We start from the raw sequence: 13,511 nt of genomic DNA, 5'->3' as shown, positions 1-13,511 counted from the left end.
TGTACCGCTAGTAAAAAAATGTAAAAAATAAAATGACATGTAAAAAATGAAAATAAAAATCTAAATGTAAAAAATAAAAACCTTAAAGTAAAAAATGAAAATGACCAACAAAGTGCACTAGCATGTGAAATTTGATGCCATATATACCTGTAGACCATCAAGAAAATGAATGCAGATGGCACACATAGGTAGTAGAGAATGCCATGGATAAGACACATTAGTTCTTGTGGATGTACCAAACCAGTGAAAGCATACAAACCAACCAACATTATCATAAATATATTGTTTGGATCAAGAATGGCTGTGAACAATGGGTAAAATTTATTCACCAAGTAAAAAGTAATGATTGCCTATTTAAGTAAGGACCTGTATAAAAAAAGGGTATGTATTTAAAGAATCACTAGAAAAAGAAAAAAAAGGCTTCCATCAAGCTTTAGTTACAGAATAGTAAGCAATGGAAAATGCTTATTCTTTAACTAGTTTGACTTTATAATAACTATAATAACTTTATTTGTCTTTTCGATTATAATAGTGAAGATTTAGATATTTTAACTGGGACAGGGTATAAGGACAAATCAACGTGGAATTTTTACTTCCTTGTTGGTCAAAGTGTATCACCACAGAATTAAATGAATTAATAACAATTATCTATTATTGTGAGGTGAGACAAAAATAGTTTTACATTGAAGACAGCATTGTAACAAAAACTATTCTAACACTTTTATATAAGTAAATGTTTTAATGTGAACTTACAATTTGTTGCCATTGCACCAACAACACCAACAATCACAGCCATCATCACCAAAGCATATAAGATGGTCAGAATGCCCGCCACTGCAACCTGTATGAACATAAAAATGCTAGGTTTAGGTAATAATATTGTTTCTTGTCTAACAATGAAGTAATACATGTTAATTTCTATGACATTACAACTTACCGCACACCAACCAAAAGCATTAGGACTAAAATCATTAATGCAACTAAAAGCATTAAGAAAAAAATTGTGCCTGATGCATTGCAACTCAAATTGTGTATTGTATTAAAACTAATTGTTTTTAACACTGTTGAGATTGGCCTAGATGTTTTTAATGTTGGCACACTAGGTCAATATTAGTAGGACCATGCTGAATTTTGTGAGATGTAAAATTTTAAATTTTTGTTATTAAAGTTTATACTGTTTGCAAAACTAAAGCAAACTGTGTCATAATGTAAAGTTTACAGCATCATTAGAAGTTAATCAGCATACAAAGTACGATATTTCACTATGTCATTGTATAAATAACAGCGGCATATCACTGCTTATGTATACATGGTGGGGCCACATATTTTAAATTAATCATACTGGACAAAGACAGCACCGAGATTAGGAAAGTTTGTATCACAAGTGAACGCCCTGCTATAAAAACCCATCATATAAAGATACCAACTGACCGCTCAAACAAAATGAAATTGTTTTTTAATAGCGGGCAGTAAAATACTGGGTGGACTGTTTATACATTCCATGCCCGCTTCAGAAAGATAATGAATATCTGGATTTAATTAATTTGGGACGCGATATTTACGTGAAGTATACAGTAGAAGAAAAATTAAGTTTTCTGTTAATAAGTGACCAAGTTAGTTGAATCAACGAAAGTTGTTTCCGCATTAATACTAACCATGTATAACTGTTCCTACTCCAACACGCACTAAAACTACATCGTAAATCCCATTTAACTAACTCAGCATATCCAAAACCATCACAAGTTCTTGGAACTGTATGTTGTTTTATGTCATAAAATTAATCTGGAATACGTCCAGCGCTGTGCCAAAGTGGTTAGCGCGTCTGTTACCATTGTGGCCTGGGCAAGACACCTAATGACAATTTCTCCAACCCAGTGGTCACTAATGAGTTGTTCAAATTATCAGCCATACATGGAAAAAATCCCCAAAATATAATCACCTACAAAGTAACATATGCGGTAGCCTGTAAGCTGGCACGAGATGTATGTACACCTGTGTTGTAATGACTATCGTTTTTCGGCCTTGCGAGTATAAAGCAAGTTACATTCATTTGTTCATCTTACCTGCGTATCTGCTGATGTTGTATAGCATAATATAATGAATATGATCACTGGTATCAAGGATACAACAAGGGCCACAGCACTACTCCAATGAAACACATATTGGTATGCTCCCTGGACAATCATAACAACAGTTGCGGGACCAAGAATTGAAGAAACCATCAAACCAATCTGTAAACCAAAAAAATGGGTAAACAAATTTTAAATGTTTTTCTTCAAAAAAAGATAATTTTGGAAATTTACAATGTGCAAATTTTTGTACGGTGAAAATGAGCAATTTTCTCCACATAGAATTAAGACATTTGCCCAAATTTAGCTATGGTATGAATTAATAAAACATTGTACAAATATTAAAGTCACCTGGTAGGAAATATAACCCCATGAGATGTAGATGTTGTTCTTTACTGTAAGCTTTGCATCCATCAGAATATCAAATATATTTGCCATTGTGGAAGGTCCCCATCTAAAATATTCATTAATAACAGTGTACACAAAAGCATAGTAACTAATTCATTAAATAATATTAAACAAAATAACACAGTGAACCTATGTATTAATGTCTAATAAAATAAATATAATATAAAATTGGTATTATTCATATTAATATCTCAAACTTCAATACAAATTTATTATGAAAAATAATTGAATTGTAAGTGAGAATATACAACATAGAAATATGCTGTTGTAAAACTTACCGTCGACGCTGGTTGTAAAACTCTTTGAATTCTTCAGGTGCAAAAGTATATGAATCGGAAGCTGCACTGTATTCAATTCTCCAACCTTGTTTCAACAACAATGTGCACAACCAACGATCTTCACCTGGTGTGGTATGCCATGTTAGATCAGTCACAACAAAATTATAATTTTCTACACAAAAAGTATGTGTAATTTGAATAACTTATTCTAAGGTTACCATACTGACAATGTTTTCCAAAAACTATTCATTCTGCATTTAATACAACTTTAATGAATTTGAATTACACTTTCATTACTTTTGCTGATAAAGATATGCAATAATTAAATGACATAAATTAGTTTGTAACATCATATTGACAACACAAATATGGTAAAGTCTGATTAGTAAACCATTACATAATGTAATTAAAAGCAAATTGCACTGTAAACAGTCATCCGTCTTGTAACTGACATATTTGATGTACCTTGATCCCACTGTACATAATGCAGGGCTTCTGTAGCTTTGGTAGTGTACATTTTAGCAACATTAACATCAACTATGGCACTTCCTCGAAACATGCTAAAACAACCAGGACTACACAAGACACAACCAAGAACATGTTCGGCAGTTTTCTGAAGCCAATGACCAACAGCATATTCAAATTTCTGAAACCATACAACTGGTCCTGAACCTATGTTAAAAAATGTTTGGTAAATAAAGAAAAATATTTGTTTAAATTTTTCTAAATCCAAGAGACAAAAAGTTAATGTTACTATTATTATCACCTAATTTAAACAGGGGGATATGTACCAAAAAGGTTGCTAGTTAAATTGCTAAAGTTTTTTTAAGACCTACTAAATGTTATTACTTTAAAAAGAATTATAATTATAAATTATTGCAATAAAATATGGCAAAAGATATGGCATATATTATATTCAATTTTTGATTCAAGAAGAACAGTTCTTGAAAAACAATGTGTATTTTTGTGTCAGTTTTAAAATTTGTTGTGGTTTATTTTTATTCAACATATTTCACCTGTAGGGTGAATTCTTCCACAAGCAGCTCCAACATCCGGATTTCTCTTCATTCGATCCAACAAGAGGTGTACAGCGTGTGGTTGAAAGTCAACATCACCATCAAGAGCAAGCAAGAACACATCGTCAAGTTTGTAAGCTTTCTTTGTTGCTTGGAGATAGCCGAGGATGTAGTACATGTACATACATTGTGACCAACGTTTGCGATGCCTACAATGGAACAAAGATAGTTTGGATATCAAATATAGAAATCCATTTGCTTTTATGGGATTGTCAGTTTGTATTATTTAGTCTGTGGTAACTGTTTAAACTTAAGGTCTCGAAACATTTACTTGAGTTTATGGGCAAAGTCAAATGTCAATCAACTTAGTCTATTGTATGGATTAAAGTTTACAAAAGATGAACATTTGTTGCAATGTTTGCTAAAGGCAGGGCTTCAAATGATTTCTTAGTTTTAATATTTTTGAGCCCTCTCTCTAAAGCAAACACTTAAAGATACTTGTGTCCAAACTAAACAAATGAATGTTTGCAATTGAGGATAGATCACATAATAAATACTACGCTCCGTGCAATATTAAGGTTTGTCCAATTCAGCTAAGTTGGTATTGGTCGGTTTTATTTAAAAAAATTACCAAAGAATAATAGAAAGTGCACAGCAATTGGCAGAATTAAAAAAACATGAAAATATATCAGGATAATAAGACAAAAATATATAATAATTCATTTTTAATATTATTGAAATCTGTTAATCAATGGTAATAAAAGTAAATAAAATATATATTTATATATAATATATATATATATAAAGGTAAATTTTAAAAATATATGTTATATCTGTTTTATATAATATATGTTAAATGTGGTTTAGTAACTGAAAATTCTTACCTAATTTTTGCTTTATCCTTGAGATGTACTACCATAAGGTTGCCATGTGGAAGAATAAATTCAAGTCGACCACCATAAGGGGTTGGGTAGATAACTGGGGGTGAAAGGTCATAACCAGTACCAAGATCAACTTTGCTGGTAAATGAAATAATGAATGAATTGCATGAAAACAAGTTGTTTATCTTCGTGTGATGCGAATAAAAAGTTATAAATATAACATGGTGTTTTATTTCTTACACCCCATTTTTACTTACTTATAAAAGGAAAAAATACTTTGCTAAAAAGTTGTTCAAAAAAGTTGTATGCCTTCTTTTTTAGTTATAAGGTATAACTCAGTTTTAATGCGTATTAATTTTGGCTTTTAAATTAAAAGCTATAGCAACAAATTTAGGCTTACTTTGCTGCTAATGGAATTAAAGTACAAAGTTGTTGAACAAATTTGTTTGTTTTAATATCAGTTGAACCCTTGGGTGTTTCCATTGCATCATCAAACATTACATGGATTTGGAAATTGTAATAATCTGGATCTTTTTGTGAGTTTTCTCTCCGGCTTCCTTGGTCCTTATCCAATCTGTAGATCAATATAAATGTAACTTGCCATATTTTTGCAAAGAGGAAAATGATATTCAATAAAATACAAATGTTCATATATCTCTTGATTGCTTTCGTGACTACTGAGTTGAAGCAATTTTTGTTTAGTGTCCTGCCCAAGACACATACACCTACAATGGTAACCGCAATAAGCCTTGAACTCATTACCTCTAAATTAGAGGCAGACTCCTTAACCACTATGCCATGGTTCTAGACATAATGTTGAAATATAAAGCCACAAGTACATATACGATAATGGAGGCTGGGATGGTCTTACAATTAATTCATTCCATATTTTAATCAATCTGTCTGGTGTCGTAACTGTGTACACAGGAGTGGCGTGTGTGGCGAAGCCCTTCAAGTTGATACTCAAAAGAATATAAATGACTAAAAAGATCTTTGTTGAATTATTAACAGAATAACCCAGGTAACAAAACTTATGTTTCTGAACAATTCTAAATGGTTGTTCTCACCTCATAAGTGATGTTAAAATTTGGGTCATTTCTTGCTCAGTTTCGTGCCACATGGTGGCACAAAGGAAAAGCTGTGGTGTGAACTTATGGTTGGCTGTCATTGTCAGTCGACGAGAAGATCTCCTTCTTGATCTTGTGCTAGAGCTTCTACAAAAAAAAAGAATTTAGAAATCCCAGTTTATTTTTCTTGAGTTGCTGGACAGTTATAAAAGGAACGTTTTATGGCATGTTACATGCGGTTTGATACACCCTATGCCTGCTATGAGTTTTCAGGCATGCACCATTGTTGGTGATTGTTGTTTTTTGTATGGCTAAATTTTTAAACATCACATAGTGCCCTCGAGTTAAGTAATTTTTGTTAATCAGTGTATTTCCCAAAAAGGCATTCCTAAAATTGAAGTTTTAAAATGAAATATGCCGGCAACATGTATGCATATGCAATTTTCTTTTACATAAAGAAACTTACTTTCGCCTTTCTTCAATTTTCTTATCTTGTTTCTCTTCTAAGGCTTTCTGATTCTTGTTATAATTGCTTTCAAATTGTCGTCGATTGAGCATTAACACTTGGTCAATAAGTGGCCCTCCATATAATGCTTTAGTAAAAATGACTTCAGTTCTGTAAAAAAAAATAATGAAATTCCTGTTCGAACAAAAGTTATACAACACTTTCCACCATTCAAAAAAAAACAATTTACATTGCTATAATAAAGATAACTTTGGTTATGTGAAGAAAAATTAATGAAATGATTTTACACACAAAAACTATCCATAATACAACACTTTCCATCTTCCAAAAATTTACATTTGGATCTTACTTCTAAATATCATAGGAAAATTACCTTTGAAGGCGATCATGTTTGCTGTTCCAAATGAATACTGTGAAGAGTATGAGAGAGAGCCAGCCAAATAACAAACCGACACACACAATCCCTGTCCAATATCCACGCAGAACACCAATGTCAGTAATATTATCAAAGGGTTTGTTGTTGAAATCAATGTAGTAGCTAAGATTTGGGACACTCTTGTAGGTATTTCCCAAACCTAAAACAGAAATACAAAGTTAAATGCTAATATATAGCTAGCCAGATTTATGACATTAATACAGCTAGCCAGATTTAAAAACGTTAACGTACCGACAAATGATAGGAAGTTAAATTTATCTCCTCCAGCTTGTCTGTAAACAGCAAGTGCTGCAGAGAATGCAGCAATGACCGGGGTAACCAAGACTGTGGGGAATGCATAAGCTTCACGTTGAATAAGGGTAAGACAAGCCACCCGACCAAAGAAATATGCAGCGAAAGAACAACAGCCTTGAGTGACGAACACGTAAATCAATCTCGCAATTATGTCATTTCTGTCACTGAAATACATTCAATCTAAGTTTGATATCGCACATATTGCCAAAGGACAGAGCAAACCCTAAAGTTAAATAATTGCAATGTTGGATATATTTGAATTTCCTATAGGTAATTTCTTTTCCATATGGGTTATGTCTTATGACCAGGTACACCATAGGACTCTGGAGTTAGGGCAGAACTAGATCATTTATTCAGTGTAAATTTAAATAAAATTCAAATTCAAAACATAATTTTGTTTTTTCTAATTTGTGATTCCATAAATTATCTGAACATTTTACCTGGTCCTAACCCTTCCATCTGATGTACTGAGCAACGATATGATTTTGTTATACCGAGCAGTGGAATAGGGGTCTGTATCGAGATTCACAAAATTGCTGGTATATGTTTCATTTTCAAGAACTACAAAAGTTAGAAAACAAAACCCAATCAGAACTCCACATTTCATCAGCGAAAAAATGAAGGATGTCTTAAATCTTGTTGCATCAAGTTTGTTTTGCAAAGTCTGCGCTTTAATCGAAAACTTTTTGGAGAAAATAAACTCCCCTGTCACAAAGTTTTCCCAATACCGACAGGAAGTAAGCACAATACCTATTAATAAAAAAGAATGGTTTAAACTTAATGAGAGCTACATGAGTGGCATGATTTATAAAATGGCTTTTTTATTCTTGCATGGGAAAGCACCTTGAGACATTCTATTAAATTAGACGTAATGTGCACAATGTGTGGTGGCTGTTTTTTGTTGCGAATAATTTTAAGCAATGACTGTTAAATTTATGTCTAAAGAGACAGTGTTGCGGGCAGCAAACATGAAATTTGGTATTTTCATTTAAGAAGCAAGTGGCCAAACCACGCCAAAACGCTAGTGTAAAAAGGGGTTTTAATCTTGTTTCTTACCAGAAAATGCCCAAATGTATGTGTAATTTAGGGAGAAAAACCTTAACCAGTTATCCCCAAAGAAACAAGCAAAACAAACAAGTAATCCACACAGTTGGAGGACCTGAAATTGAAAACAACATAAACTCAAGCAGATTGCTGTATATTTGGCATGTGTGCCAGCAAATAATTATTGGAATAGAAAAATGACAACTTTAATATTCAACGAAAAATTAGAAAAAGTTGACATCAGAACTATATTTGTCATTCATTCAAACAGTATCAAAGCAGATATTGTTAAACTGTTTTATTAAGTATACCTACCAATGCCACCACAGCAAGAACCAAATCCCTAATTCGTCTTTGTTTTGCAGTTCGTGAGGGCCGCCTCTCGTTATGAGTTATAGAAGTGACCTTTGCTTGTATGTGAATACAGTTCGGAATAATTCCAACCAATGGTAACATCAACAGGGCAACAGTAGCATCCAAATAAGGCAATACTTTAAAGAAAAGAATCCCCTCCCCAACAGCATGAAGAAACTCCCAAAATCCACCCTGTCAATCAAAAGATGCGTGATGTCTTAACAATAGGTCCTGTGTTGTTCGTAATAAATTGTCCAAATTATCAGCGACACATAAAAAAATGCAAAAAATACCCACTAAGTAAGATACTTGGTAACTTATAAGCTGACACGAGGTGTATGAAACAGAAGACCTGTGTTATAGTAACCGTCCTTTTCGGCCCACAAGAGAAGAAGGTATGTTTAATTCATATTCATTTGTTAACATACTTTTTATTTCTTTAAATAAACTACATGGTCAAAAGGTTGTGGAATGAATGAACTACCGTTTTCACGGCAACATTTATGTGTATTTAATTTATCAGCTCTTTATGTTCATATAATGAAAACTTTACCTAGCTTTCAGACACAAATCAATAATACCCACTAAACTCTGTGAAACATACATTTTCATTGTATATATACAACAAACCATAGTACTCACATTGAAGTTGTAAAACGTAAATGGCACGAGAAAACATAAAAGTTAGTGGCAAACATTATTGACCTTTCTGTTTACACAAGTCATGTGTCATTGCTCTTTAACTTGTAAGCTTGCTAAAATGTTACAGTCAATTTCAAAATGTTAATTTTTTTTACCCAGATCACAGTGTTCATGTCCATATCCGGTTCAGCTTTCATAATTATCCGGTATAGTGAATACATCATGGTGAGTACTTCTGGTAGAAGTAGCATGAGCAGTATAACAATAAAGCTCCATGCTCTTATTACATCATGATCTTTCATCACAGACTGATCGTTTGGATCGCCCGGGTACACTTTTGCGCTGTTCACTAAGATCATAAGACATGCCTGGAATTGCACATAATAAGAAAATTAACAAGTGTTGTTTTGTCGCTATATCCCCTTTTTTCATTTAAAACATTTTTAAATCTTCGCTACCGTAATCGAAGAGACAAATAAGTTATTGTTGTGATATTTTACACAACGGCTATAGTGAGAAAATCGCGCTCATTGTGGTTGCTCATTGGGCTAATGGCTGTAAAACAACTATTTACTTTGTATAGTTGACATGCCATATCAATTACCAATATTTCCTAGTTTTGCGCGTGAGAAAGGTTAAGGACATTAGCACATTGGCAGCCTTTCTTTTTTCAAATTACTTATGCATTTTCTCGCCTTTGTTCAGCTTGTATATACACTTTTTTTGCTATAAATAAACTTAGACGCGGGAAATACCCATAAGGTACTTTCCGAAATTAATTCATATTATTTATACTAAATTTATAATGTTAAAGTGTAAGAACCGTGACACTTAATCTAACCTTTGATATTAAAGCTCCGCCAAACAATAGACCACCAAATATTAGGTAGGAAGATAGTTTGAAGGTCTTGGCAAAAAACTTTGCAACATTTGATGAGGTTCTCGAATCGTCTTCTGGTGGTTCGCATGTAAACCGGTCATATAAAGGTAGCTCCTCTCTGGAAAATAAATGTTTTGATTTTTAGACTGCCGAGTTTTTTACTTGAATTCACTATTATTTGCGGTTTATATTCGACAAGAGGAAAATGCGGTTTATATCCGAAAAGAAATTGGATAATTTACTTTGGCGGTAAACTATACCATTTTCAGGCATTTCGACTGCGAACAATGTCCAATGTTATTTACAGATCGCAACTGTTCTAATACCACATCGGTTCGAGTGTTCATATTTAAAATTTAAAATTGTTCCAATTTACTATATACGCCTTTAAAGCAAACGTTTTTAATAAACGAATGCGTTCTCTGACATTCAATAGGCCCAGTTTTATTTCTTCCAACATGCTCAGCTGAATATCCACCGCTGATTATTTTTATTTTTATCGCAATAAAATAAACGCGGCGCATTATATAGTGGGGTAAGATAGGACACCTCTAACATATAATATCCAAATATCCTGATCGTGTTTTAAATAAATAACAACTGTCTACGGGAGTCGTAAAGATATAGTTTTACAATTCTTTGGGCATTCTTTGTTTACTGCTAAATGGAACGATAAAATAGAACGAAAGGGCGTCCCATCTTCCCTCATGTCTATTTTTAGAGGCAAATGGTATAAAGCCCAAAATTTTTTTTTATGAATTATTCTTTAAAATGCAATAATATTGACCAAAACAGTTACCTAAATTTGCTACAACTTATACCTTGAAACATCGATTTATTTAAACTTACTCTTCTTCGACGTCATTGGCGCCAAACAGCAGGGATTCCTGATCGGGATCCCATTTACTCGGTCCCAGTCCTGGACCGTTCATGGCTTTACCTCTTTTCCCTTTGCTTCTCTTGTCTGGAATGAGGGAAAGTTAAGTCGCGTGTAGAACTAACCTACTGTGATTGATGCTCGGGTTAATAATTAAACCGCAGTGCGGGAAAAAATGATTCGAGCGATAAATACTTCATTCGTAGATGTTTAAACAAACCTAAATGGACAACGTCTGTCCCCTTTTTTGTTTTCTTGATACTCGGGTTCTGTTTCGCTTTTAGTACAAAGGTTCTTGACGCTTCCATGTTGTTCGCATGGCCGTCCTTTTTCTCCACACTGACATATTGATACTCGGAGATTTTCGCCACAACAAGCTCAGGCTTGTACTTCTTAACGTTAGGCAGGACGTTGACGGTTTCATTCAACGTCACGATTTTAATGACGTAACCAAACGCGGATGACGCCGCCATGAGCATAATGTCATCACTCCATTCTCCATCTTGGGAATTACGATGAAGATACTCCTCTCTTGTTTCGCCCGTGTCTACCGCTCTCATCCAGTCAATCTTCCCAAAACGTGGGTTCTTTTGCAGATAACTGACACAGGCTTTTCTCACTTCATCGTATGAATGGTTCACACCTTGCAAGGAGAGCTGGTGCGCCAACGCGTGGTAAAGACAGTTACCGTCGCTAGCGACAGAAATTCGACGCATTTTTCGCCCTTCCAATAGTTCATCAAGTTCAGTCATAACTTTATACGAAATATGGTGCACGACTGAGGCGGACCTGGATTCCTTGCGATCTCTCGCATCCATATTAAATGTTTTGCGTTTATTTGCTTTCAATTAGCAGTGTAGTGCTAACAGCCTTATACGCGGCTTGGAAAAAAAAGTTGAGTTAAACAATGACTCATTATGCAAATCGTTCATGACCCTAAGTTAAACATTATGTAACTGTTCTATGACGTTGTTTGACGTCACAGACAAATATGGAGGCTTTTGTTTAACGGCCGATGGCATAGGAGTCAAAATATATTTCTGGGTAAAATGATTGACACACATACGCGCACACACTACGTTTGTTTCCAGAAATCGACGATCATTTATCGTCGCAGTTTATTAAACAAATTTAATAAAAAGAACAAATATGTCAATACACCTTTTAGTAACCCGGTTGGAACTGGGCAAGACATTTCACGGTAATTTCTCCACAACTTTGTTTCGTGAACCCAAACCTATATAATAGAAATACGACTTTACAATTCATGTTTTAAGAAAAAATTATCTTTTCTTGGCCTTGGTATGTAGGCCTACATTTTTAGCATAAATGGTATATTTAATTTTCGTTTTTTTTGTAAATATACACTCTGTTAAAGCAAAATCGCAAATCAACAATTCGCGTGTAATAGGCCTACTTGTAAGCCGAAATTACTTAGTTCAAAATAGCACTGACAAACATACCACATAGCCTAATGTACGCTCAGTCACTAACTCGTAGCGTTATATTAACAGATTTAAGTAAAACATCAAACCGCGAACCCAAAATTGCGCATTAAATTAAACATTTAGACATTTGCAGCCTAATTTTCAATATTATTCCGTTGCTCTGGCAGGCCCAATACTGCTACCCTTGTTGATGTATATGGGCAAGACACTACAGGCAGCAATTGCTCAACCCCTTCTGGGTCGTTCAAATTATCCGACATACAAAAATGAAAATATAGTGGGGTGGGGGAAGATGGGACACCTTTTAATTCTATTTTCGTGCTCTTTGATATTAAACAAAGAACTTTCAAAATATTATAAAACCGTATCCTCTCGATTCCCATGAACCGTTGTTAATTGATTAAAACACGATCAGAATATTTGAATATTATTAGCTGAAAGTGTCCCATCTTCCCCCACAGTACTATCAGTACTATATCCTTAAAAGGTTACGACCCACAAAGTTATGGATATATAATTCTTTAGGTAAAACCACGGTATTAAACCAACAAGTTAACAATAATTTTAGCAAAAACAAAAATTTAATATTATGATATGCGGATTATGTTTAGTTTTACCTACACCGGTGCACACTCATGGTAATAGGATAGAAATACAATAAACTCTTTATTCTGTATTCGTTTAATTTCTGTATTTAAAATTTTGTATTCGTTCAAATTCTGTATTCAAATTCTGTATTCGTTTAAATTCTGTAAATTCTGTATTCGTTCAACGCCAAAAAACGCTTTGTTTAACCAGGAGAATACTGTCCAATATTACTCTAACTTTTAGTTTCATTCATGGTCAAGTTTTGAAACAGAAATGTCCCATTTTTCTTAAATGTCCCATATTCCCGTCCCAACTTACCCCACCACGCCTAGATATATATGAACAACTCGCATAAGTGTTGTTTTTAAAATACTTCTATTATACGCTGCTTAAAGAAACCTGCGTTTTTATACAAATACCTATAACTCATACTCGAATAAACTGTTTTTATCTTGGTCGAAATATAACCGAATTTTTCTTACTCAAAAAAAGACCGAACTATATAACACTACTGCTGGCACTTTGACAGCTAAATGAGAATAAAATGCGTTGACGGTCCAATTAACGTTCTTTTGTTATACCCTCGGTGTCAATAATTAACGGGGTATATGCTGTTTATCTACATAGATAACAAAATACCTGCCGTGTGTCAGCTGAGCTATGGACGTTGACCGTTCCTACACATACTGTCATGTTTATCCACGGCGTAAAGTGTNTATTCTGTCTTCGCAATCTTGACGAATGCCAAGTTAAGTGCTTGTCA

General features: G+C 33.9%; 1 protein-coding gene across 1 annotated transcript in view; it reads right to left on the bottom strand.

Moving 5' to 3' along the window:
- The window catches only part of LOC100185238 (chitin synthase-like), a 16,374-nt gene extending 4,499 nt beyond the window's left edge, over positions 1 to 11,875 (bottom strand). The window contains exons 1-20 of the mRNA XM_002127383.4: positions 10,933 to 11,875; positions 10,685 to 10,799; positions 9,797 to 9,953; positions 9,111 to 9,323; positions 8,275 to 8,505; positions 7,972 to 8,074; positions 7,356 to 7,665; positions 6,853 to 7,079; positions 6,559 to 6,760; positions 6,186 to 6,335; positions 5,720 to 5,866; positions 5,053 to 5,226; positions 4,656 to 4,790; positions 3,772 to 3,980; positions 3,221 to 3,427; positions 2,756 to 2,879; positions 2,421 to 2,523; positions 2,064 to 2,231; positions 754 to 841; positions 148 to 301 (exon numbers count right to left, since the gene is read on the bottom strand). Coding sequence (XP_002127419.2) covers positions 148 to 301; positions 754 to 841; positions 2,064 to 2,231; positions 2,421 to 2,523; positions 2,756 to 2,879; positions 3,221 to 3,427; positions 3,772 to 3,980; positions 4,656 to 4,790; positions 5,053 to 5,226; positions 5,720 to 5,866; positions 6,186 to 6,335; positions 6,559 to 6,760; positions 6,853 to 7,079; positions 7,356 to 7,665; positions 7,972 to 8,074; positions 8,275 to 8,505; positions 9,111 to 9,323; positions 9,797 to 9,953; positions 10,685 to 10,799; positions 10,933 to 11,530 — 3,815 coding nt within the window. The 5' untranslated portion in view covers positions 11,531 to 11,875. The remainder of the gene's footprint in view (positions 1 to 147; positions 302 to 753; positions 842 to 2,063; positions 2,232 to 2,420; positions 2,524 to 2,755; positions 2,880 to 3,220; positions 3,428 to 3,771; positions 3,981 to 4,655; positions 4,791 to 5,052; positions 5,227 to 5,719; positions 5,867 to 6,185; positions 6,336 to 6,558; positions 6,761 to 6,852; positions 7,080 to 7,355; positions 7,666 to 7,971; positions 8,075 to 8,274; positions 8,506 to 9,110; positions 9,324 to 9,796; positions 9,954 to 10,684; positions 10,800 to 10,932) is intronic.
- Positions 11,876 to 13,511: the final 1,636 nt, after the last annotated feature.

Source organism: Ciona intestinalis, unplaced genomic scaffold (genome assembly GCF_000224145.3).
Source record: "Ciona intestinalis unplaced genomic scaffold, KH HT000103.2, whole genome shotgun sequence".
Classification (NCBI taxonomy): Eukaryota; Metazoa; Chordata; class Ascidiacea; order Phlebobranchia; family Cionidae; genus Ciona; species Ciona intestinalis.
The sequence above is the reverse complement of the archived record's forward strand: the minus strand, read 5'-3'. Positions and strand labels throughout refer to the sequence as shown.